General features: G+C 36.5%; 1 protein-coding gene across 6 annotated transcripts in view; it reads left to right on the forward strand.

Moving 5' to 3' along the window:
* The window catches only part of Ccser1 (coiled-coil serine rich protein 1), a 1,241,689-nt gene that overhangs the window by 666,543 nt on the left and 551,598 nt on the right, over positions 1–23,548 (forward strand). The window contains exon 10 of one of the 6 annotated variants that reach the window (XM_060373771.1): positions 10,291–11,383. The exons of the other annotated variants lie outside the window; for them this stretch is intronic. Coding sequence (XP_060229754.1) covers positions 10,291–10,350 — 60 coding nt within the window. The 3' untranslated portion in view covers positions 10,351–11,383. Of the gene's footprint in view, positions 1–10,290; positions 11,384–23,548 lie in introns of those variants that run through there. 6 annotated transcript variants of the gene reach the window in all.

The following is a 23,548-nucleotide window of genomic DNA, read 5'->3' on the forward strand; positions in this document are numbered from 1 at the left end:
TTTAATAAAGTTATTGTGTTTGCAATAACCTAAGGCCAAACATTATTTCTACATTCAAGCATGTGGGGGAAGAAACCTCCAACTTTGCAGGCATTTTACAATAATGTTTCAGCTCTGGGGCTTTAGTGTAGGCAATGCAAGAAATTTAATTAAAACTTAGTATTTTTTTCTTAATGTAAAATACTTGCTGATAGGCTTGTAAAATGTGTTGTAACCAAATATTCCTTCAGAAACCCTATATAATTTTGTAAAGCTGATCTAAAAATCACTCTTTTCAAAAACATCACTCTGAAGTTTGTGGCTTCAAATTCCCTAAGCTAAAAAGTAAAGAAATTTTTTTTTGCTCATTGCTATTTGTTGGGAGAACCTTTTCTTACACTTAGAAATGGTGAGTAAAGTATCACTGCTGTGCTCAAAGGAAACTGGATGCATGCAACTTTGAGTTTTGTGAAGATTCCGCTATAATGATATCATATGCTTGCTTATGTTTATGTTTTATGTATCAGATAACATAAAAGTAGATGTTACTCTTGTTTCCATGCATACCACAACAATATTTTTGATATTTCACTACATGTCTGTCTCCCAGAATAAAACAGTTTCTAGCATAAATTGTTTTCAAAATGTAATTTTATGTTTAACAGTACTAAGAGCTATATTTTTCCTGGGAATTTTTCGCTAATATTCATTGTAATGTTTTCTTATAGATGTTTAAATATTCTACAGATAGTGATATTACTACAGCAATGTTTCTAGCCAAGTTTCATACGTTAGGTTCATGCTGTTGATCTTTATTTTTGAGAGACAATAGTTTTATAATTTTAAGGCAGCTTGCCACAAGTAATCCATTGTATATCTCTTTCAAGACACTCCCCCCTCCCCAGCATAACAATTGCAAATGTATATGTGAATATCAGTTCTTAGGGTGTAATCTCCACATGCATCTACAAGTCAGAGATGTTTCAAAAACAATTACAAAAACATAATCTGCATCGAGCTGTTTTGCAATATACATGATAGTGTATGTACAGGTTAGCTTAGCATCCAGCTACTTCAGAGCATTGAACTTTTGGTTATCTGAATTCCAGGAAGGTGAAACTATCTGTTTGCTTGGGACCTGGAGGTGTCCCATCGTTAGGAAATGTTACACATTCTTAATACAAAACCAAGAAAAACCCTTGTGCATTTGGACTTGATTTGGGATAAAGCATTTGGGAATCTTCATTCTACCTGGCTCAGTGACAACATAAACAAACAAATAAGCAACAAACAAACAAACAAAAAAAAACCCAAGACTTTTGTGGAGCATAGTCAGGTTTTAGAACCCATCATGAAAGCTGATGAGAACTTCAGTTTCTAGCTGTCTCTTTTGAACTTGTTTCTCTGTGGCTCGTTATGTTCTCTTTTTTAGGTACTTGGTTTCCTAAATATGTAAATGTAAAATGTAGAAGGAGTCAGGAACACAGTTTTTCTGTTAAAGTCCTCATTGTTCTTAACTTGTCTCCAGGTAGTGAAGATAGGTGAGCCCTTACCTTAGGCCAAGACAGAATACTTCCTGGGTAGTAATTCCTAAAGAATCCCATGTGCAAGTGGCGTTTACAGATTGGGAACCTGTTAACCCGTGACATTACCATGTTCATGTTGATGGACTTAGCATTTTCTTGTCTGTTATAATATAACACAACCCTTAGAATCAGCAAATGAATGACTAAATGTACAGAAACTTAATGAAATAATTAACTCCATATGCAAAAACTGTAGAGTGCTTTCTATATGAAAATCTGGGGGAAGAAATAATATAAATAGATATAAAGTTAGTAAAACATTTTTAGCACGATGAATTACACATTAACAATGACACATATGACTCATCTACATTTCTTTAGAAGCCAGGAAGATTCACCTATCAAGTTCAATTTTTATTTGTAAATAATTCAATATTTTCATGTGTGTCTGACTTACTATTTTATAAGATTTTCTTCATAAATATTTCATACATTTTATATTAGAATTTTGTAAACACACACATATATATTGCATCCATTCATAATTTTGCTATAGCTTCTTAATTTAGGAAAGAGAAAAGAATTTTATAGAAACATTCTTAGTTCTATGTTTTTCCCACTGCTTTTTTTGAGGCTGTCAATATCAAACACCAGTTGCTCGTTATAGATCAATTGTTATCATGTGTCAGAAGGGTTAATGTCTGACGGTAAAAGGCCAAGCCAACTTAGCATTCAAGACATGGCTTTTGCTACACATGCTACATAAGAAAAAAACCACAAAATATGAACATATGAACACAGAATGAAATATGTTAATAACAGACCATTATAAACAAATCAAAGATATTTTAAATAAACTCTTCCATGAAGCAATTTTATCAGTATTCTTGAAAACCAACAATTTCTGAGGTGTCACCTGTTGCAGGATATTTGATCCCATTGTGAACCCCCAAATTGGGAACTGTAAGGCCCTGTTTCTTTGGTGTGGTTAAGCCCTATCACACCCTTTAATCCAAGAACTTTCTGTTTATTGTAAACCAGTGATTATGGTGTGGTTCACCCAGCCATAGCACACACCTTTAATTCAAGGGCCTCTAGTACACAGAATTTAGTAAATTTAACCCTAGGTCAAGAGGCAGAGCAAGAAATCAGCTGATGGGAATTAAAGAGTAGGAGGGACTTTGAATTGAGGGGTATTTAAGTGTGGAGAAGAAAGGAATTAGCTCAAGCCCTGGCTTTAGCTTAGGCTTCAGCTCCTCAGCACCCTGAGGAGCAAGTCTTTGGCCTTGGGATGTTTTTTGTTTGTTTGCTTGTTTGTTTGTATGTATGTATGTATGTTTGTTTGTTTGTTTTGGCCTTTTGCTCCTGGGCTCTCAGCTAAGCTGGTGGGGTATTTCCATCTAGACCTAAGCTGAGAAGGAAGGTTAGCTGGTTATTTTCTCTGACTCACTGAGCTAGCAGGATTTCACCCCAGCATCTGGCTCCAGAGTTTTTATTGGTATAATGTAACAGTTGGGATTTTTCTTTTTTTAAACAGCAGTCACTTGTGCTTTTGAAACTGTATAGAAAATGAGTAGAGTTGAGAAGGAACAATGTACACTCAGAGACCATATCAACAAATTGAGATATTTCTGGTTGCATCAATCATGTCGATAAAGGCCTTCTGATAACACATGCACGGCCTATACATATTTTGAAGATTGAGAACTACTGCAAATAATATTTCAATTAAAATATTTGATAATGAATAGCTAAATTCATCAGGGACAGTCTTAAATATTAGTGAGAGAATTTGGGATTTCATTAATGTAATATCTTAGAGAAATATCTTACTTCTTTGCTATGTTTTATAGAATATTATTTTTATAAATATGATTGACTTTAAATATAAATTTTCATTTTAGGTAATATATTAATTTTACTCACGATGATCACAGAATTTGTCTTTTAGCATAAAATTTTGAGTAAGGAGATTTACTACTTTCATTTGTATATATTTTAAATTTTTACAGAATAGATTATTAGAGTTGAAGTTTTAAGATTTTGATCACTTTTTTAAATGTGAAATTACAAGGACTTTATCAGGGGACCTCTATGGTAGGCTCCCATCTTGTTCCCTTTCTTTCATCACTTCTGATGTCTATCCTTTTTGCCATTCTGAATGAGATTTAACCATCCTCCCTAGGGTCCTCCTTGTTGTTTAGCTTCTTTAAGTCTGTAGATTTTAGTATGGCTGTCCCATATTATACGGCTGATATCCACTTATAAGTGAGCATATAGCACGATGTCTTTCTGGTTCTGGATTACTTTACTCAGGATGACCTTTTCTAGTTCTATCCATTTGCTTGCAAATTTCATGATTTCCTTTTTTTAAAATAGTTTAATAGTATTGAAGCAGATGCAGAGACTCACAGCCAAACTTTGGGCAGAGCTTGGGGAGTCTTATGATAGAAAGGGGGAATAAAAGGACCCAGAGAAGACAGGAACTTCAACAAGAAGTCCAACAAAACCAAAAACTTTGGGTCCAGAGGGTCCTGCAGAGACTGATTCATGAACCAAGGGCCGTGCACAGAGAGGACCTAGACCTCCTGCTCAGATGTAGCCAAAAGACAGCTCAGTCTCCATGTGAATCCCTGAGTAAGGTGTCATGAACTCAGTTGCTTGATCTTTGATCACTTTTCCCTGGTGAACTTGTAAGGCCACAGAGGAGGAGGATCCAGGCAGTCCTGAAGCTAGAGTCAGATGGCAGGGGAGGAGGACTCCCCTTTCAGTGGACGAGGCGAAGGGGATAGGGGAAAGAGGGAGGGATGGTGGTACCAGGAGGAGATGAGAGAGGGTACTACAATTGGGATATAAAAATGAATACATTTTAAAAATAAAAAAAATTATAGAAATAAAAAAAGTTCTTCATCAATCTAGGTATTATTTAATGGTTTTCATTGCACTACTTAAAACTGATCAAATTGTGGATTCACTCATATCTTTGGCCGAATCTAGTATATAAGTATGTACATATACGTATATATATATGTACATATGTATAAATACACAGTTATATATGCATGTACATACACAGATGCACACATACATATATTTGTGCTTCTGTATATATATATATGTATACACATATGTATACATATAAAGATTTAGGATTATCCTGTGTTTTTCATCTATTTTAACTTATTTTCTTAATGCAATTTACTTTAAAGGTGAAATTACTTCTTATAGGCTAGAAAAATAATAGCAAAATGAGTGTTATACTTGAAGACATTAAGAGAATTTCTTGGTATATATTTTCATGAATTTTGAAACTTCTACTGGCTTTTTTAGATTTCATTTTGGAGATTGTCCTTGTAGTTAGTGTAGAAAGATCCTTTAAATATATGAGAAGAATTTTTGCTGTCTCGTTTGGGACAGAAATGCTTATGCCTGGCTTTTGCTGTAGTTGTTGATTAGCCATGTTTGACAGAGGGGTTGTGTTGTTGTGTTATTTTCCAGGCTGATGGATATATTACATATATTACCACAGTTGAATAGCTGTTAATTCAGTGTTCTTATTGGTTTCTAACAACCGGTACTGTGTTAAGCTTCCTGGCTAGACTACACTGCTGCTGTCTTTTTTTTTTTTTTTTTTTTAGTCAGAATATCTGATGGTGTATGCATGTCCTGGCACGTAACAGGAAAAAAAGAAAGTCTGTCACCAAACGCTTCATTTATTAATAATCACTCAACTCAGGTATTTTTTAAGTTTACTTAATTTTTTAATAAATTACATATCCCAACTGTAGCCCCTTCCCTCATCCCCTCCCAATGCCACCTTCCCTCCCTCATCTCCTCCCATGCCCCTCTCCAAGACCACTGATAGGGGAGGCCCTCCTCCCCTTCCCTTTGACCTTAGCTTATCAGGTCTCATCAGGAGTGGCTGCATTGTCCTCCTCTGTGGCCTGGCAAGGCTGCTCTCCACTCAGGGGGAGGTGATCATGTCAGAGTTCATGTCAGAGACAGTCCCTGTTACCATTACTAGGGAACCCACTTGGAGAATGAGCTGCCATGTGAGCAGAGGTTCTAGGTTATCTCCATGAATAGTCCTTGGTTGGAATATCAGTCTCAGAAAAGACCCCTGTGCCCTGTTTTTTGGTTCTGTTGCTCTCCTTGTGGAGCTCCTGTCCTCTCCAGGTCTTACTGTCTCCCCCTTCTTTCATAAGATTCCATGCACTCTGCCCAAAGTCTGGCTATGAGTATAAAAGGCATCTGTTTTGATACCTTGCTGGGTAGAGTCTTTCAGAGGCCGTCTGTGGTTGGCTTCCATCCTGTTCCCTGTTTTCCCCCCTCTTCCTATGTCTGTTCCTTTTGCCTGTCTGAGTGAGGATTGATCATCTTACCCAGGGTCCTTCTTCTAGCTTAGCTTCTTTAGGTGTGAAGATTTCGGATGTTTATCCTTTATTATATGTCTAATATGCACATATAAGTGAGTATATACCATGTGTATCTTTCTGCTTCTGGGATACTTTTACTCTGAACTTTTTATAGTTCCCACCATTTGCCTGCAAATTTCATGATTTCCTTTTTTTTAATTGCTAAGTATTATTCCATTGTGTAAATGGAATTGTGCCACAATTTCTGTATCTATTCCTCAGTTGAGGAACATCTGGGTTGTTTCCAGATTCTGGCTATTAGAAATAAAGCTGCTGCAAGCATGGTTGATCAAATGAACTCATGTATTTCTAGCAACACATTAAGCCATGTATAAAGAGAGTTATAGACAATTATTTCATATTATATTAAATGCTGAATAAGAACATTGGTTTAAAATGTTAACAGGAAACAGGATGCTTCCTCTGTGTTCCAGAGGCTAGGCTTGTCTTTGTAAATCTGTTCAATCCATATACAACAAATATCATTATTTACCTGGGACTTTTCATTAAAAAGCCTCACATAGTATTCTAGAGTGTGAGAAGTTGCTTTATCTGCAGGGTCAAATTAAGGATAACAAATGAAGAAAAGATAAAATGAATCAGAAGAATCTAAGTGCATTGTGCCAAGGGAGGGGGGACACAGGAAGCTGCTACTGACTGTGTAAGCCTGAGAGTGCATGGCCTCAAAAGAGTTACAAAGGGACACTGAAATAAAGAGGAGTGAGGTGTGTGCCTTGGAAGTAGAAAGAAAAGTATCTCTGATAGAAATCCTATTGCAAGGTCCTCTCTGAAGACCCTTGAAAAGTCTATTAGTGAGAGAATGGTGCTGTCTTTGCCACAGTCCTTGATATGAATAGTCAGATTAACATAAAATTACTTCTGTGCTATGAACTTTGGAAACAGATTTTGTGGAGAAACTGATACTAGAGAAACAAAGCCTATATGAGCTAAGAGGACCCAGGCTTCCTGTGTTCTGTCACCTGTGAACAAAGACTCAGGCCTGGCATGTCCCATCTACCCTAGGGAACAAGAGACCCAGACCTCCATGGAATATCCTCCTTTTCCCAACCTCCTTTCCTCTTTCTCTCTTCCCCTCCCCTACTCCTCAGAAAAGGGGTGGCCTCCCCACTACCGACCCCCACCCCATCACGTCAAGTCACACCAGGATCTGACTATGTCCTCTTCTCCTGTAGCCTGGCAACACAGCCTGACAAAGGAAAGTGATAAAAAACCAGGGAACACAGTTTATGTTAGCAACAGCCCCTGGTCCCTATACTAGGGCACCCACGTGAAGCAATAGCTGCCCACTGGCTTCATCTGTGTAGGGGCCCGAGGTCTAGTCCATGCCTGGTCCTTGCTCGGTGCTTCAGTCTCGACAGGCCTCTCTGGGCCCTGGTTAGTTGGCTCTGTTGATCTTCTTGTGGAGCTCCTCTCCTCTCCTTGTCCTTCTGTCTTTCCCCACACTCTTCCACAAGACTCTCTGTGCTCTGCCCAATTTTTGGCTGAGAGTCTCAGTATCTTTTTCGATCTACTGCTGAATCACCATCATTTTTTTTTAATATGGCGTAAGAAATGAGAGTGCAGCTAAACGCAGGCATAATTCTTGGTTATTCACGGGAGTTTTCTTGAGTCCTGCCTTCTCCACTCCTCTCTCTACCTCCCTTCTCTCTGTATAGAAGGGGTCACCTCCAAGCCACCGGCCATACCTATATAAACAATCTGTCATTTCTTGCTTCATTATTTGGAGGTTGATACTTTCAGCCACTTGCTTCACACTGGGATTTGAGGGTCTTCAAGGTTATCTAACTTTTACCAGTGAGAAAACTGATATGGATTTTATAGGGGACAAAGGCACTGAAATTGATAGAATGAAAGTGTTTAAAAATAAAACTATAAAGAGATTTTACAATGTAGTCATAGAAAACTAAGGGGGGCTGGAGAGATGGCTCAGTGGTTAAGAGCACTGTCTGTTCTTCCAAAGGACCCGGGTTCAATTCTCAGCACCCACATGGCAGCTCACAACTGTCTATACCACCAATTCCAAGGGATCTGACAACTTCACACTAATGCACATAAAATGAAATAAAAATAAATTATTAAAAAAAAAAAAAGAAAACTAAGGGGAAAAGTTTCATAAATGTATTTATGCAGAACTGGCACAGAAGCAGAAAATTGTAGAATACGCCATTAGAAAGCTTCTTAAAAGCAAGCCATCTATATCATTAACCTTATGCACTGTAAAGAAAGAATGCAAGGGAAATTATACTCTTTAGTGATACCATATTAAGATGGTAATTACAATTGTAAATTTATGAAGCTGAATTAGTATATAGAAAATTTATGCCAAAGAGTGTAATTTTCAGTTCAGAATACTTAAGGAGTCAGTTCTATAAATATCAAAATTATTTCAGATTTATCATTATTTTATGAATTTTATGTTTATAAATGAATTTATGGATTTGGACTTAATCCATAAAATTTAATGTTATACTCTAATGTAGAATTATTTTCTGGAAGAAAAATAGTATAAAACATTTATCATTTTTTTCAATTTTAAGGTAAAACCTGGAACTGGATGAGGTGTTTATTCTCTAGGCTCAAAGAATGACTAATGTGGAGCTCAAGCTCAAAATATCATGTTTTCCAACTCTTTGATTCTAAGAACTAAGTTGTAAAAATGCAACTAAGCTTTTTTCCCTGTTGTTTTGAGAAAAGTTCTTTCTAGCCTATGGTGGTCTGAAGCTTATAAAATGACCTAGATCTTCTGGCAATCCATCTGCCCCAGTAACCGTGTGTGTTACCACACCAGGCCTAAAAGACTACTTTATAGTTAATTGAGGTTTTACAAATATTCATTGAATCTGAATGATTAAGACTACTTTATAGTTAATAGAGGTTTTACAAATAGTCATTGAATCTGAATGATTTAACCCTTCTTCCTTTGTGGAAACATCAATAATATTACTCACAATTGTGATTTGTGAATTAATGTATATAAATTATGCAAATGTCAGTTGATGTGCATGTGTATTATTTTTTGAAAGCCTTTTCTGCCATCTTGTTTTTCACATAAGCAAAATCTGTGTCACATACATACACCATACAATCAATTTAAATTTTGCCACTTTAAATATAGTAATGTTTTACAATAGTAAAATATTTTCTTAATAATTTAAGTAGCTGAATGTCATTTAATCATATGAACACTTTAGTCATTTTTATGTACTTTTTAAAATATTCTGTTAATGAGTAGCCTTGTTATATGAATACCATCTGCTAAAGAGATTGTTAGGACTATAATAAAATGGTATGATCCAAAGCCCACCAAAGTTATCTATAAAATATGCCAGTGCATACATTTCCATATATACTAAACAACATGCTCCTAAAATATGCCCTCATCAGCATATCTTGTTACAGATAATGATGGAAATAGCACAAATAATCATTAATAGACTGGTCCATTATCAAGTAGATGTCTATTCAATAAGAAAGAAGAGGAACTATCAATATTCTCATATAGAAATGTCTTAAGACTATTAATAAATAGATGCAGCTTATGAATCTATCATGTAGTATCTCATTTTATGCTGTCTAATTTATATACAACTCTAAAGGGAGATAACAGAACACTTACATGACAAGAGAAGCAAAATAGTGCTGGAGAATAGCAGAGATGACATCAAGGAAACTTTGAGTGTGCCTGAAAATATGGTTTGCATGTAAAAAAGGAAAGATAAAAAGCAGTTGTCATACATAAGCTTAAGTGGTCATCAAATGCTAACATCTATCCCTGGAGACATGAATTTTTAAATGTGGAGTTTTACCCATTTGTCTGGGTATCTTCAGTGAGCTTTCTTTTAAGGACAAAAGTAACTGATCACTCTACACTTCACTCAGTAGAAGAAAGCTCTGTCCACTGAAGCAATAGCCTCAGAGTGCTGATTTGAAAGCATTCAAGCCTTTCAGCCTCAGATTCAGTGTGCACTAACCAACCTGCATGTCCAAGCAATGACATGTATTCTGTGAGACAACAGAGAAGTTTCCCTTAAAACACTATTAAAATGAAGTATGTGCACATTACACTCACACTGCACCCCACTACAGCCATACACATACACACATACACACCAAACGCTACATTACACAGCGCACGCGCACACACACACACAGTGCGTGTCAACTTTTAATTCTTTCATTTTATATAACTAAAAAATTCTTTGTAAATGCTAATAAAATTTTGACATATTACCAACAGAGTTTCATGTCAATCTGTATTTTTAAAGTATTGCAATATTTAATATCTTCATTTAAAGTTTCATTTAATTTTGTTATTTGCCATTCATTTCTTTTGTTTTCTTCTTTTCAAGGCCCTGTGGAATCCTACATGCACTGGAGGTTTATTTAAACCAGTCTATATTTCAAGCTAAATTTAATAGTCATTTTACCATGAATAATCCATCACTGATCCTTGACATGTTAAATATTGACTGAAATCAATTTTCCAATGACTCCTTTTGTTACCTGTCTTACACAATATGTAATACAGAAATTGTTTAATTCTAGGCACTGTATACTTTTGCATTTATAAACACTTGCCACAGAATATTAATGAAGATTCAACGGATATATGCTTGCTTTTGTTATTGTATTTTTATTAAAAAATTATATACGTTTATTTAAAGATTATCTTTATATGTGAATATCCTAAGATGTAATATTCCACTTGGCAGTACATATTGTTTGATCATCCTCCTTACTCATATCATTTGTTTTTGTGTGTGTGAGAGAGAAACTTTGCAATTTTTATGTCACATTCTATGTGTATTAATTAGATAGATTGAAAATAAAGCCTTAGTTACCTCCTCATAGTGGGATGGTTCCCCAGTGATGAACTCGATTATTTGTAACCTATTTACATCATGTTAACACCAGGAGATGAAACTGGATGTCTTCAAATGGAACCAATGAATGAAGCCTTTATCTAACCACAGGTAACAGAGAAACAGAAGCAAACCATACCTTAAAAGCAGATAAACAAACTTAGCTTTTGATATAAAAGTGATGGAAGTTTATTGAATGTACATGGTATAAGAGGCCTTACCCTGAACCAAACTTCTGTGGATCCCTTTGTATTGCCTTCCTATGATAGCCCACATTATCAAATTGCATAGTGGCCAGAGGACACTCATGAGTGGGATATTGCAAAGATCTTTCAACATTGTGGGCATAATGTTGGTCAGTAGAAGGTCCACAGGGCTCAGGACAGAAGAGCTGGTCTTAATGAGCCCCTACCCTTTGTGAAGACACAATGCAATACTTATAAGTATCAGTAGCAATGTGTAGAAATATGCCATAAATTTATTAAGTTATTTGAATCTTTATGTAACATATGAATGACCAAATGTTGGGTGTAAACTATGGTGTTAAATAAAATTACAAGTATGTTTATTTACACATAAACATTGTATGTGCCCTTATTGACTTTATCTCTTTAAGCATTACTCTAGGATCCAACATACATTTTTGTTTCTCCTAAAGCTTTCTGGAGTTCATTATTGTCTTCTATTCTTTTAGGTGTCTTACATGTGAAAACTTCATCCTCTTTTGTAAAGCATGCCTCTTGTAAACTTCTTTCCACCCACTTGAATGAATGGTCAGTACATTTTAAAGAATTCAATTAAAGACAACTTGAAGAGAGCAAAAAACAAAATCTGGGGTTAATTACTAGAGTCAATCGATATCGAAAGCAGCTTTGATTTCCTCAAAGGCCATCAAACACTGCTGTCAATGCAGATGAAACAAACCACTTTCCTTAAGGGGATACAGCTTCAAGGTGGCCCTTTAATAACAGTAAACTGTTCACATTGTATGCTGGAAACGCCTCCCATCTCTCTCCGTTTTGTTTCTCCCATTACCAAGTACATAACAACCTGTCTACAAATCAATACTTTCAATTTCAAGAAATATTTTCAAAAATTTTTCATGAGATTTCTATAGAGGGTTTATTTTTAATATCACTTTATTTACCTTTAACGCTGTTGTTTTGCAAGTCTTACTCAATTGCATAAAACATATAAAATACTAATTGGACTGTTATGGTTATTTCTTTAAAATGCATGAACACTGTAAAAATAATGATGACACGATATTTCGCTTATTTGATTAAATTCCTGCTGCCCTGCAAGTAAAGCTTTTCTGTGTATCTTAGATTTGCCTAGCGATGGTGCACACCATAAATCTGAGCATTCAGGAGGCAGAGGCCAGCTTGATCTACAGAGTGAGTTCCAGGACAGACAGGGCTACAGAGAAAAACTCTGTTGCAAAAGACACAAAATAATAATAATAATAATAAACAATAGTAGTAATAATAACCTGCATCTCATGGTGCACACACACTAGGGTTGGTAATTATTTTCAAAAGCTGAACAATAGGCATTGCGTATGTGTGAGTGCTGGTTTGTGTACCGCCAGTATTTATTGATTAGTAAGAATATATGCCTAAAGATTTGCTCACATATCAAATACTATCTATATGTACATATCATTTATCCTAGAACCAGAGAAAAGTATAGTTTAACTAACATGCTTTTTATAGTTTGTTTTGTGCTTATTTTTCTTATATGTTTCTATAAATAGGATTTTATCCTGTTTCAATTTTCCAAAAATCTAGTTCTGACTTGTTTTGCGCGTTCAGTAATTGTCACCACATTGTAGTATCGTTGGCACTTTAAAACAGGACAGACAGTGCCCACTGTGTGTTAAGAGACAGCTGTGTGCGTTACGTGGTGCACCTTCGCTGTGTATAGTGAGAAGAAAATTTAAAAGAAGAAAGTTCTGTATCAGGCACCCTTTTTTTTTTTTTTTTTTAAGAAAACGGCATTGTTACAAGTTTTACCTATAGTGGTAAGCCTTAAGTTCTAAGATATTGTAGGTATGCTTTCTTTTTTTGATTCCTGATTTTCATTAGGAACTTAGTTGCTTTATCTAAAAATGCTTTTATAAATGTTACTTAAAATACAAAAAGAATCATCAAGTTAAATATACTTATACATTAAAGTAGGATTTTTAAAAATACTTTGCAAGTTTATGAAAGAGACAGAAACTATCATCCATTTAAAAAATAAATTATAAACAAACTTCTTTTTTCTTTTTTCTTTGTTTTTTTCGAGACAGGGTTTCTCGGTGTAGCTTTGGCTGTCCTAGACTTGCTTTGTAGACCAGATCTGCCCGCCTCTGCCTCCCAGAGTGCTGGGATTACAGGTATGCACCACTGTACCTAGCATAAATAAACTTCTTTTTATTAGACAAAATTCAAATTTAACACATTTTTAAAATGAGAATTACAAGCCTAAATACAGGGATATAACACATGGTGGGGCTGTAGCAATGGCTCAGAAGTTAAGAGCACTCATTGCCCTGGCAGTAGACCCAAGTTCAGTCTCTGGCAGCCACATGGTGTCTCACAATCTTCCCTAATTCCTATTCTAAGAGAGGTGGCACCTGCTTCTTCCTCTCACATAAGACAATGCATGGAGCACATAAAAACACATAAAGCACATATGCAAAAAATGTTAAAATCTAAAAAGCAAACATTTTGTTATAAATGAGATTAGAAATTGAAGCAACTAATTTGGGGTTTATGTGTACTATAAATTTATTGAGATAAAACAAGTATTGTTCAGAAAAAGACATGAGTTTTAGTGTCTCTGTGTTCGTTAAATCATTGGATTTAACAATATTTGTATTTGTAAAAAAATATGGTGTTCCTAGTGAGGCTCATTATGATGCTGATGTATGTCTTCTGTGTATACCTGTGAATACATGATATAATGTCACGAATTGATATCACCCGTACACACAATGCTGAATTACCAAGTTTCTCTTATGTCGTAGATAAATCTTTTTGTGGATTGGAATTTTAATGATATATTTATCTTCCTATCATGTTCTCAGAGTTATAGGAAGATACTTTTTACAAGGACTTCGAACAATAAAATATCTTACAAGCAAGGGAAAGAGGAGTTTTATGTTTTAACTTACAAGTTAGTGCTACATGTTAACTCCTTGTATGTTATGTGTTAACTCTACGATTGCGGTTTTGAACAAAGATTCCTTTTATTTTCTATGGTCTAGCAAGACAAAATGTGGCTTTTTTGGCTGTTTTTGTTTTTCAGTTAATTTCTATTTCTCTTTTTATTAGTGTACAAATGCTCTGTTTTTCCGGTCCCAGTGATGTCTCTAGTCAGTCTGCTTCACTGTTTGTTTGTTTTTTTTTTGTTTTGTTTTGTTTTAATTCTGTTTTTGTTTTTGTTTTCCTGTATCATCTCTTGATCATCAGAAAAAGTTACCATCGTATTCATTTTCCTGAAAAGCTATGCTGGACTATTTATTAGTCCATTTTTTAAAACCTGACATCTTAAAATTATTAAAACCTAAAAATATATTATAACAAGTTAGTACCATTCACTATTGCAAAAGATAAAATTCCACCAGATTATATCTAAAATCTGTAACCAGCTGCGGAGCTTTGGTCTAACCAAGCCACCCATGTCCCCACCACTCAATTTGGTAAATAGTTTCAGTTTATAGATTTCTTTGTTCTGTAAAATCAAATCTCTGCTGTGACAGTGGAGCACAATATTTGGGGACACCTAGTTTATGTTCCTAGACCACGATCACATAATTGTCTCTATAATAAACTCTCTAATTTCTTTTGAAATAAAAACTATCTCTGTGTTAAATCATTTTAGTGAAGAAAAGACTCTATCTCCTGACTGCCATGAACACCATGGGGCACTTGGATGAGAGTCTGTTTCTGAAATCGGGTGCTGGTGCTGTGCAGGTTTAACCTACTGTTCCTGGACTGCTCGCTGAGGTTAGTGTCCCAGTAAGTGTCCAATAAAAGAAAAGTGACGCGGGGTGGAAAGAGTATTCCTTCATCTCCCCAGATCCACTCTTGCTTTTCTACTACCATTGTATAAAGGTCCAGGAGAAAGAATAGGTGTTACATACACCATTCTGATATTTCATAGAAATTTTATATTCACAGAAATTTTATAAGAATGGCCATCTGTCGACCTGGGACAAAAGATGAAGAAAATGTAACGTAACAATGACTTTGTACAAAAAAAGAAGTGCGTTGGTTTTCTTTACCCAAAAGGTTCATGTTTCCCAAAAGGTTCATATTTAAAAAATAATTTTAGTATTTAAGCTAGATATATTTATGTGTCTGAAAGTCTCTATCATTCAGTTTTAGGGTCATGAAGTTAGACATAGATCCCTGAAAATAAATGACTGGTTTCTGAACATCTGAGCATGCATGTCTGTCATTCATACCTAACAGGAGTAAAGGCTTACATGTATAGAAACACAGTGTCCATTATATTATTCCCCTTATAGCTTGTTATCAGAATGAAAGCTTTAGAAAGGTAAAACCATTTCTCTGTTATGTAAATTGCAAATGTATGTTGGGTTTCAATGAAAATAATCATTTTCTTACACTAAGAATCAGATGCACAAAAGTTAGGGATCTCATCTGGTAAAAATTTTCTTTGATTGAGATATCCATTTCATCTATTGTGTCTTCAATACCCAAGATTCTTTCTTCCATCCCTTACACTCTTTTGGTGAGGCTTCCTGTTTGAGTTCCTAAAGTTTTCATTTCCAGATTTTATTCTGTTTGGGTTTTCATTATTGATATTTGGGTCTTGAACAGTTTTAATTTATTTGCTTCCACTGTTTGTGTTTCCATGGATTTCTTTATGGGATTTATGCATTTCTTCTTTAAGGGTCTCTATCATGTTCATACAGCCTCGTTTAAGGTCTTTGTCTTTTGCTTCAGCTGTGATGCCATACTCAAGGCTTACTGTGGCATGGTAAGCTGGATCTATCTCTTGTGGAGATGCATTGCCTTGTCTCTGATTGATTATGTTCTTACACTGAGGTCTAAGCTTCTGGGCTGTGGAGGACTGTAACTCTAGGTCTGATGCCTAATCTTGGCTTTGTTGAGTGGTTGGTTTGTTCCTGGATTTCTGTTGCTGTTTCTGGTTCTTAGGTGGCATTGTGTTACCTGGTAGGAAATTCTTCTGGGATCCTGATAGGTGTGGTCACTAGGGGTTCTGGACAAAATGTGATTCTAGGATTTGACACTTAGGAGTGGGGATGGACTCAGAGCAGTGAGGGCCCACAGAGGGAGGGAAGCAGGCTGATCCAGGAGGATCTAAGGCAGAGAGTGATGGTGGACCAGAGTAGGTAGTCTGCTACAGAGCTAGGGATAACACTGCCAGATAGAACATGAGGGAGGGAGAGTGAAGACTGGAAGATCGAAGATGAGGGAAAGGGAAAGTGGAGAGTTGAAGCTTGTCTATGTGCTTTGTTGGCTTCCTTGATTTCTCTGTAAGGTTTGGCCATTGGCCAGCTGTCATTGGAGGCTGGGAAGGAATGTTGAAGGAGAAGAGAGGAAAGAGATGAAGGAAGATGTTGGGGGAAGAAAAGAGGGGGAGACCAAAAAAGGCGATCTGCTACAGAGATGTGGATGAGACTCGAGGGCTAGATTTAGAAGCAAGAAAGGATAGGTGAAGATCTGCATACTATCCTATATGCTTCTTTGCCCAGAGTGGCCTTTGAGGTCCCAGGGAATGTCCACTGGAGTGGGAGACTGGGGTAAAGTGATGAGTGGAGAACAGAAAACTTGGAGGGAAAGATCTTTGTGATCCACGAAGGTAGCGAAGGTAACGGTGAGGCACTAGAGGCCACAGCAGCTGGTATGCTACAGAGCTGGGGATGAGAGGGGTTGGTTTGGAGGAAGGGAGAGAGAAGTGAAGATCTGTAATTTTACCTACCTGTTTCTCCGTCTTGCGTGCCCTGGAGTGTTTTCAAGGAGTGTCTGCTGGTGTTTGAAGTTTGGATAAAAGGATGAGTGGAGAGGAAGGTTGGAGGGGAATATCTGAGTGATAAGTTGACGATGAAGGCATTGAGCAAGGTAAAGCTATAGCAATTGGTCTACTAAAAAGCTGGAGTTCAGACAGGGTGATTGCACTTGGAGGAAACAGAGAAGAGGTAAAGACCCACAGTTAGGCTATACCTGCTTCCCTGGCTGCAGTCCTGTTGTAACTGTTTAAGACAGATGATCATACTTGACAATATTTATCTCAGAATCATTATTGTACCCGTCAAAGTAATTCATTGTGACACTGCTGTTCCAGTAATGCATTTAGTCATTTACCTTCCCACAACTTTATCATTAAACACATTTTTCCTCTCTAAATATCCCCAGAGGTTTTAGGTGGCAAATAAAATACCTTCAATGTGTGAACAAATATGACTTTCCTGTTTCTAAATAACATGCTTTGTTTGATACATAAAGAGATAATTTGCACCAAGACAGGTAGATATAATGCATTCTTTCTCCTGACTAATGTGCTTTGTCTCCTATATCATCTATTACATTTCAGTTTTCATGATGTAAACATAAAGTCTCCATGAATTCCTCATTACACAATGAACATCTTTACTTAATGAAAAAGTCATCTTTTGAATTTCAATTCTTTTTTTCTTTTTTTAATGCTTTATTAATTAAACTTTATTCACTTTATATCCCCCCTATGGTTCCCTCCCTCCTCTCATCCCAACCCCTCCCTTCCTCCACCCTCTGCATGCATGCCTCTCCCCAAGTCCACTGATAGGGGAGGTCTTCTTTTCCTTCCTTCTGATCCTAGTCAATTAGGTCTCATCAGGAGTGCCTGCATTGTCTTCCTTTGTGGCCTGGTAATGCTGCTTCCCCCTCAGGAGGAAGTAATTAAAGAGCAGGCCAATCAGTTCATTTCAGAAGCAGTCCCTGTTCCTATTACAATGGAACTCACTTGGATACTGAACTGCCATGGGGTTCTGTGCAGGGGTCTTAGGTTATCTCCATCCATAGTCCTTTGTTGGAGTATCAGTCTCAGGGAAGGCACAGATTTTTTTAGTTCTGTTGCTCTCTTTGTGGAGTTCCTCTCCTCTCCAGATCTGTTTCCCACTTCTTTCCTAAGATTCTTAAACCAAACAAGTCTCATTGTTCTACATAAACTTTAATATTGAAAGTAAAGGAAATGTTTGCATTGTTTACAGTTTGGTGATTTCCATTGAGTTGATTTCTCTCAACTGAGTCAACTACTTTAATTTCAAATTAAATAAGTAAACATTAACATGTTAACATTGTGATTAGCATAATTCTAAAGCTATTGCTTTACTCACCTCAGTCCCTCTGTGTATATACATATATATTAACCATGAATATGTATATGGAATTAGATGCTAATTTTTAACTGAAAGTATTCAGAATATAAAAATGCGTTGTGTTAAGTTGGAAGATAACTTGATCCAGAATTTGAGAAATGTCATTTTTATTATATGTTTGTATTTGTATCACATGATCTAGAGAAGATTTATATAAATTCATAAATATGAGTTAATGCGGTTTTACAATTTAAAATTCTATCAACTGAACTTTTAAACAAATGTGTTGCATTTAGTTTTTAATATTTTCTATTAATTATCTTTTAGTAAAGCTGAGGTTAATCCTAAACAACTGTATAACCAAATCACCATACAGAGACTGGGATTTATTTAATTAACCTAGATCACAGTGCTGGGCAATGGTTACTCCATCCTAAACCTCCAAGCCCACGTAGTTTCTTCCTATTATTCAGATTTCCCTCTTATACTTGCTTTTAGTGAAATCTTAGGTCCGGTTCATTTCTCCATGTCCGTATGAGACCTCTCCTCCAGCCTCTGCTCTCCCACCCTCTCTCCTCTCCCTCTACCTCCCACTCCTTCCTGTCCTCTGGCTCCTCCCCTCTCCCTTTTACTCCTTCCTCTCCCTTGCTCGACATTGTGGCTGATTGTTTTATTTTTTCATGTTTACACAAAGTTGAGACAGGTGATGCTTAGAAAAAGTATCACAAAACAATGTCCAGATTGAAACCAGAGAGTGGGAGAGAGAAATCAGCATTTGAATGAACAGGGTAAGGTGTATACCTTCCAAAAGAACATTTTACCAACACAAATGTACAATTTTTTAGGTTTCTGCCTTTGACAACATTTAACTCTATGTTATAAAATATAAAATGCTGACATTTCTGAGCATTTTACACATTATAGAAAAGAAGTAGCTGAAAATATTCAGAAGACTAGTTTCAGTGTGATGCCTTTACAAATTTTCCCAACATAATGATATGTGTGAATTCTCAATATTTCCATTTCATTGTTTATTCAGATTTATTTATTTTTGTTCAATTGAAACATTTGCTGAAAATCTACATAGTGTTGATCTTGAGCTATAAAGCCAAACAATGCCATAAATCAGATCACCATAAGTAAGGTCTGGCAAGATTTTCAATCCTCATCACAATAGTTTCAAATCATAATTATAAAGTAAAAATATGTTCAGTGTGGTCATTTCAGGATTATAGTATATTTTAAAACAATTTGTGATCAAGTTTCAGCTTATTGATTTGAGGCATTATTTCAGACATTATTTCAGAGAATGAGAAAAGATATTGTTATATTAAAAGCATCAGGAGTATCAGTCACACTGTACCTCTTTGTTTTAAGTGTATTCTGTAGCTTTGCTCTTTCGTTGGTTTAAAAAAACACTAATAAGTTCCTTACAGTCAGTTATATCAAATATTTTAAATATAGAAAATAATAATTTTGTTTTGTACTGTTAAAATATATTAAATGCTACAAAATCAGAAAATGCTATGGAACAGTGAGAGTGTGGTAATCATTATTCATGGCAGTGGATAAGAAGCAGTGCTGTAGAATCATCCAATGAGTGGTCAGAAGTTTCCTACACTTGTGTGTTCTATTCTTATGTGATGCATTTATGAAAACAAATTATTAAAATGTAGTAAAACACATGCCAGATTATTCATACATTATTTTTTCTGCTAAGTGTCTTGAGTATCTATTCTATGCCAGAAACGTGTGGAAATTTGAAGTAGTCAGTAACAGTAACTATCATGCTATTTACATCTCGCAAAATAAACATAAGGCAGGTCCCTTATCTTTACTGAACAGATGAGAACTTTGGACATAGAAACCATAAGCCATCTCCTACTGCCACACTGCTCATGATTGTTCCAGAGCTGATTTAACACCAGGGAGATGCCTTTATCATCACATCGTTTCATCAGCAGAGAGTGACAGCTGTGAAAGAGGGTTTGGTTTTACTACTCCTTCTTTCATGTGAGGACCATTATGTTCCAAGAACCAGAGATAGAATTATTAACTAGCGCAATCCCCACTTTTTTTTCTAGTCGATTTAATGTGTCTGGTTTTATGTTGAGGTCTTTGATCCACTTGGACTTTAGTTTTCTGCAGGGTGATAAGTATGGATCTATTTTCATTTTTCTACATATAGACATCCAGTTAGACCAGCACCATTTCTTGAAGATGCTATCTTTTTTCCATTGTATGGTTTTGGCATCTTTGTCAAAAATCAGGTGTCCATAAGTGTGTGGGTTTATTTCTGGGTCTTCTGTTCAGTTCCACTGATCCACCATTCTGTTTCTATGCCAGTACCATGCAGTTTTTATAACTGTTGCTCTATAGTACAGCTTAAGATCAGGGATGGAGATACCTCCAGAAGATCTTTTATTGTAGAGGATTGTTTTAGCAATTCTGGGTTTCTTGTTATTCCATATGAAGTTGAGAATTTTTCTTTCCAGGTCTGTAAAGAATTGTGTTGGCAATTTGATGGGAATGGCATTAAATCTGTAGATTGCTTTTGATAAGATGGCCATTTTTACTATGAATGCCCTAGAACTCATTGGTACAGGAGACAACTTCCTGAACAGAACACCAACAGCACAGGCTCTAAGAGCAACACTCAATAAATGGGACCTCATGAAACTGAAAAGCTTCTGTAAAGCAAAGGATACTGTCATCAAAACAAAGCGACTGCCTATAGATTGGGAAAGAATCTTCACCAACCCTTTATCTGACAGAGGACTCATATCCAGTATATATAAAGAACTAAAGAAGCTGAAAAGCAACAAACCAAGTAATCCACTTAAAAAATGGGGAACAGAGCTAAACAGAGAACTCTCTGTAGAAGAATATCGAATGGCAGAGAAGCATTTAAAGAAATGCTCAACCTCATTAGCGATTTGGGAAATGCAAATCAAAACAACCCTGAGATTTCACCTTACACCCATGAGAATGGCCAAGATCAAAACCTCAAGTGACAACACATGCTGGAGAGGTTGTGGAGAAAGGGGAACCCTTCTCCACTGCTGGTGGGAATGTAAACTTGTACAACCACTCTGGAAATCAATCTGGCGCTTTCTCAGACAACTAGGAATAGCACTTCCTCAAGATCCAGCCATACCACTCCTAGGCATATATCCAAAAGAGGCTCAAGTACACAAAAAGGACATTTACTCAACCATGTTTGTAGCAGCTTTATTTGTAATAGCCAGAAGCTGGAAACAGCCCAGATGCCCCTCAACTGAAGAATGGATGCAGAAACTGTGGTACATCTATACAATGGAGTATTACTCAGCAATGAAAAATAAGGAAATCATGAAATTTGCAGGTAAATGGTGGGACCTGGAAAGGATCATCCTGAGTGAGTTGTCCCAGAAGCATAAAGACACACATGGTATATACTCACTCATATAAACATACAACCTAGGATAAACCCACTAAAATCGGTACATCTAAACAAACTAAACAAAAGAGAGGACCCTAACTAAAACGCTCAATCCCCATCCTGAAAGGCAAAGAGGATGGACATCAGAAGAAGAAGAAAACAGGAGACAACCTAGGAACCTGCTACACAGGGCCTCTGAAAGCCAGAAAAAGAAAACAGGAAACAACCTAGCAACCTGCCACAGAGGGCCTCTGAAAGCCTCTGCCCGGCAGACTGTCAAAGCAGATGCTGAGCCTGATGGCCAACTGACTGGCAGAGCGAATGGAATTTTATGTAAGAAGTGGGAAATAGCAAGAGCTGGAGAAGACAGGAGGTCCACAAGGAGAGCAACAGAACCAAAAAATCTGAGCACAGGGGTCTTTCCTGAGACTGCTATTCCAACCAAGGACTATTCATGGAGATAACCTAGAACCCCTGCACAGATGTAGCCCATGGCAGTTTAGTGTCCAAGTGGGTTACATAGTAATGTAATGGGAAGAGGGACTGCCTCTGACATAAACTGATTGGCCTGCTCTTTGATCACCTCCCCCTGAGGGGGGAGCAGCCTTACCAGGCCACAGAAGAAGACAATGCAGCCATTCCTGATGAGATCTGATAGACTAAGATCAGAAGGAAGGAAAGGAGGACCTCCCCTATCAGTGGACTTGGGGAGGAGCATGCATGCAGAAAGGGGAGGAAGGGTGAGATCAGGAGGGGTTTATGGGGGGGGATACAAAATGAATAAAGTGTAATTAATAATAATAATAAAATAAAAAAAGAATTATTAACTAGCTGCAAATACTAATTTCTAAATCCCAACTGACACTCTATGGCAAAGTGAAAAGACAGTTGACAACTTTGGTAATGTTTTGATTACACTATGATATTTTGGGTTGATTCCTGGAGAGTATGAATGAGTTTGAATTTCAATTTCTCATGTCACCTCTCAAATTGCACCTTCCTATTAAGGGCCTCTACATTTAAATTTTTGTCTGTGAGCCTACAACTCAGTGCTGACTAAAACACGTTTTTTTTATTATTAATTACATCTTCTGTTGAAGGCTGTAATAAACAAAAAAACAGAACAAAACCACAGTGCTGAATGTCACTATCTACTAATCAAATAGAAAAATGTTGCATTACTGTACCCTAGCTATCTGATTCAAGAAGGTAGGAACTAACCCATTTCTCTTACTGCACAGGTTGTTTGCAGTTGTGTGGAGTCAGAAAGCATATACTGACAACTCTTTAGCAAGCACACCTGTTAATTAAAATCAACAAGGCTTCTGCCCACAAGCCTGGTTATCTTGAGAGAGCCACTTTTAGCACCCCTGGGTACTCCTGAAAGCAGTATGATTACACAGTAGAGTATTTGTTTATCTTCAGCTACTAAAATAAATATCATGTGTTGCTTTGGTGTGCTTCTGCTCTACACACTAAGACAACAATATGTCACATTTCTAAGCTCCACAGATATGTTCAACATCACAAATAAAATCAGTTTGGAACCTCTCAGAAACCCTGGTATACACATAATAATCTCTTACTGGGATCTTTGCCAGTACAGACACTTTTGTAAGCAGAGCTAATGAGAGTGTTAAAATAGACTTTTACTTAAGATTGTAGACATAAAGAGGATGAATATATTTATATCTTCAAGAAATCTTTGTGTGTGTTTCAAGAATGTTGGCATTTGGTTTCTTCATGTCCACTATCTCATGCCCAAGGATTGATTTTTTTTTTCTTTCTCACTGGTTTTGGCTTTGTTTATTTTGCACAGAATAGAGAAAAATGGAAGCATGTCCTTCACACATGACTTTCAGTTTTGCACTCTTATCTAAGAAGGGTTGCTAAAATTTACTTTTACAGAAATCACTTTTTATGACTTGCTGAATGGCTTGCTAAGGAATTCTTTACAGTATAGAGGTCTTTAAGCCAAAAAAAAGCTT

The sequence above is a fragment of the Meriones unguiculatus genome, chromosome 21, assembly GCF_030254825.1.
Source record: "Meriones unguiculatus strain TT.TT164.6M chromosome 21, Bangor_MerUng_6.1, whole genome shotgun sequence".
NCBI lineage: Eukaryota > Metazoa > Chordata > Mammalia > Rodentia > Muridae > Meriones > Meriones unguiculatus.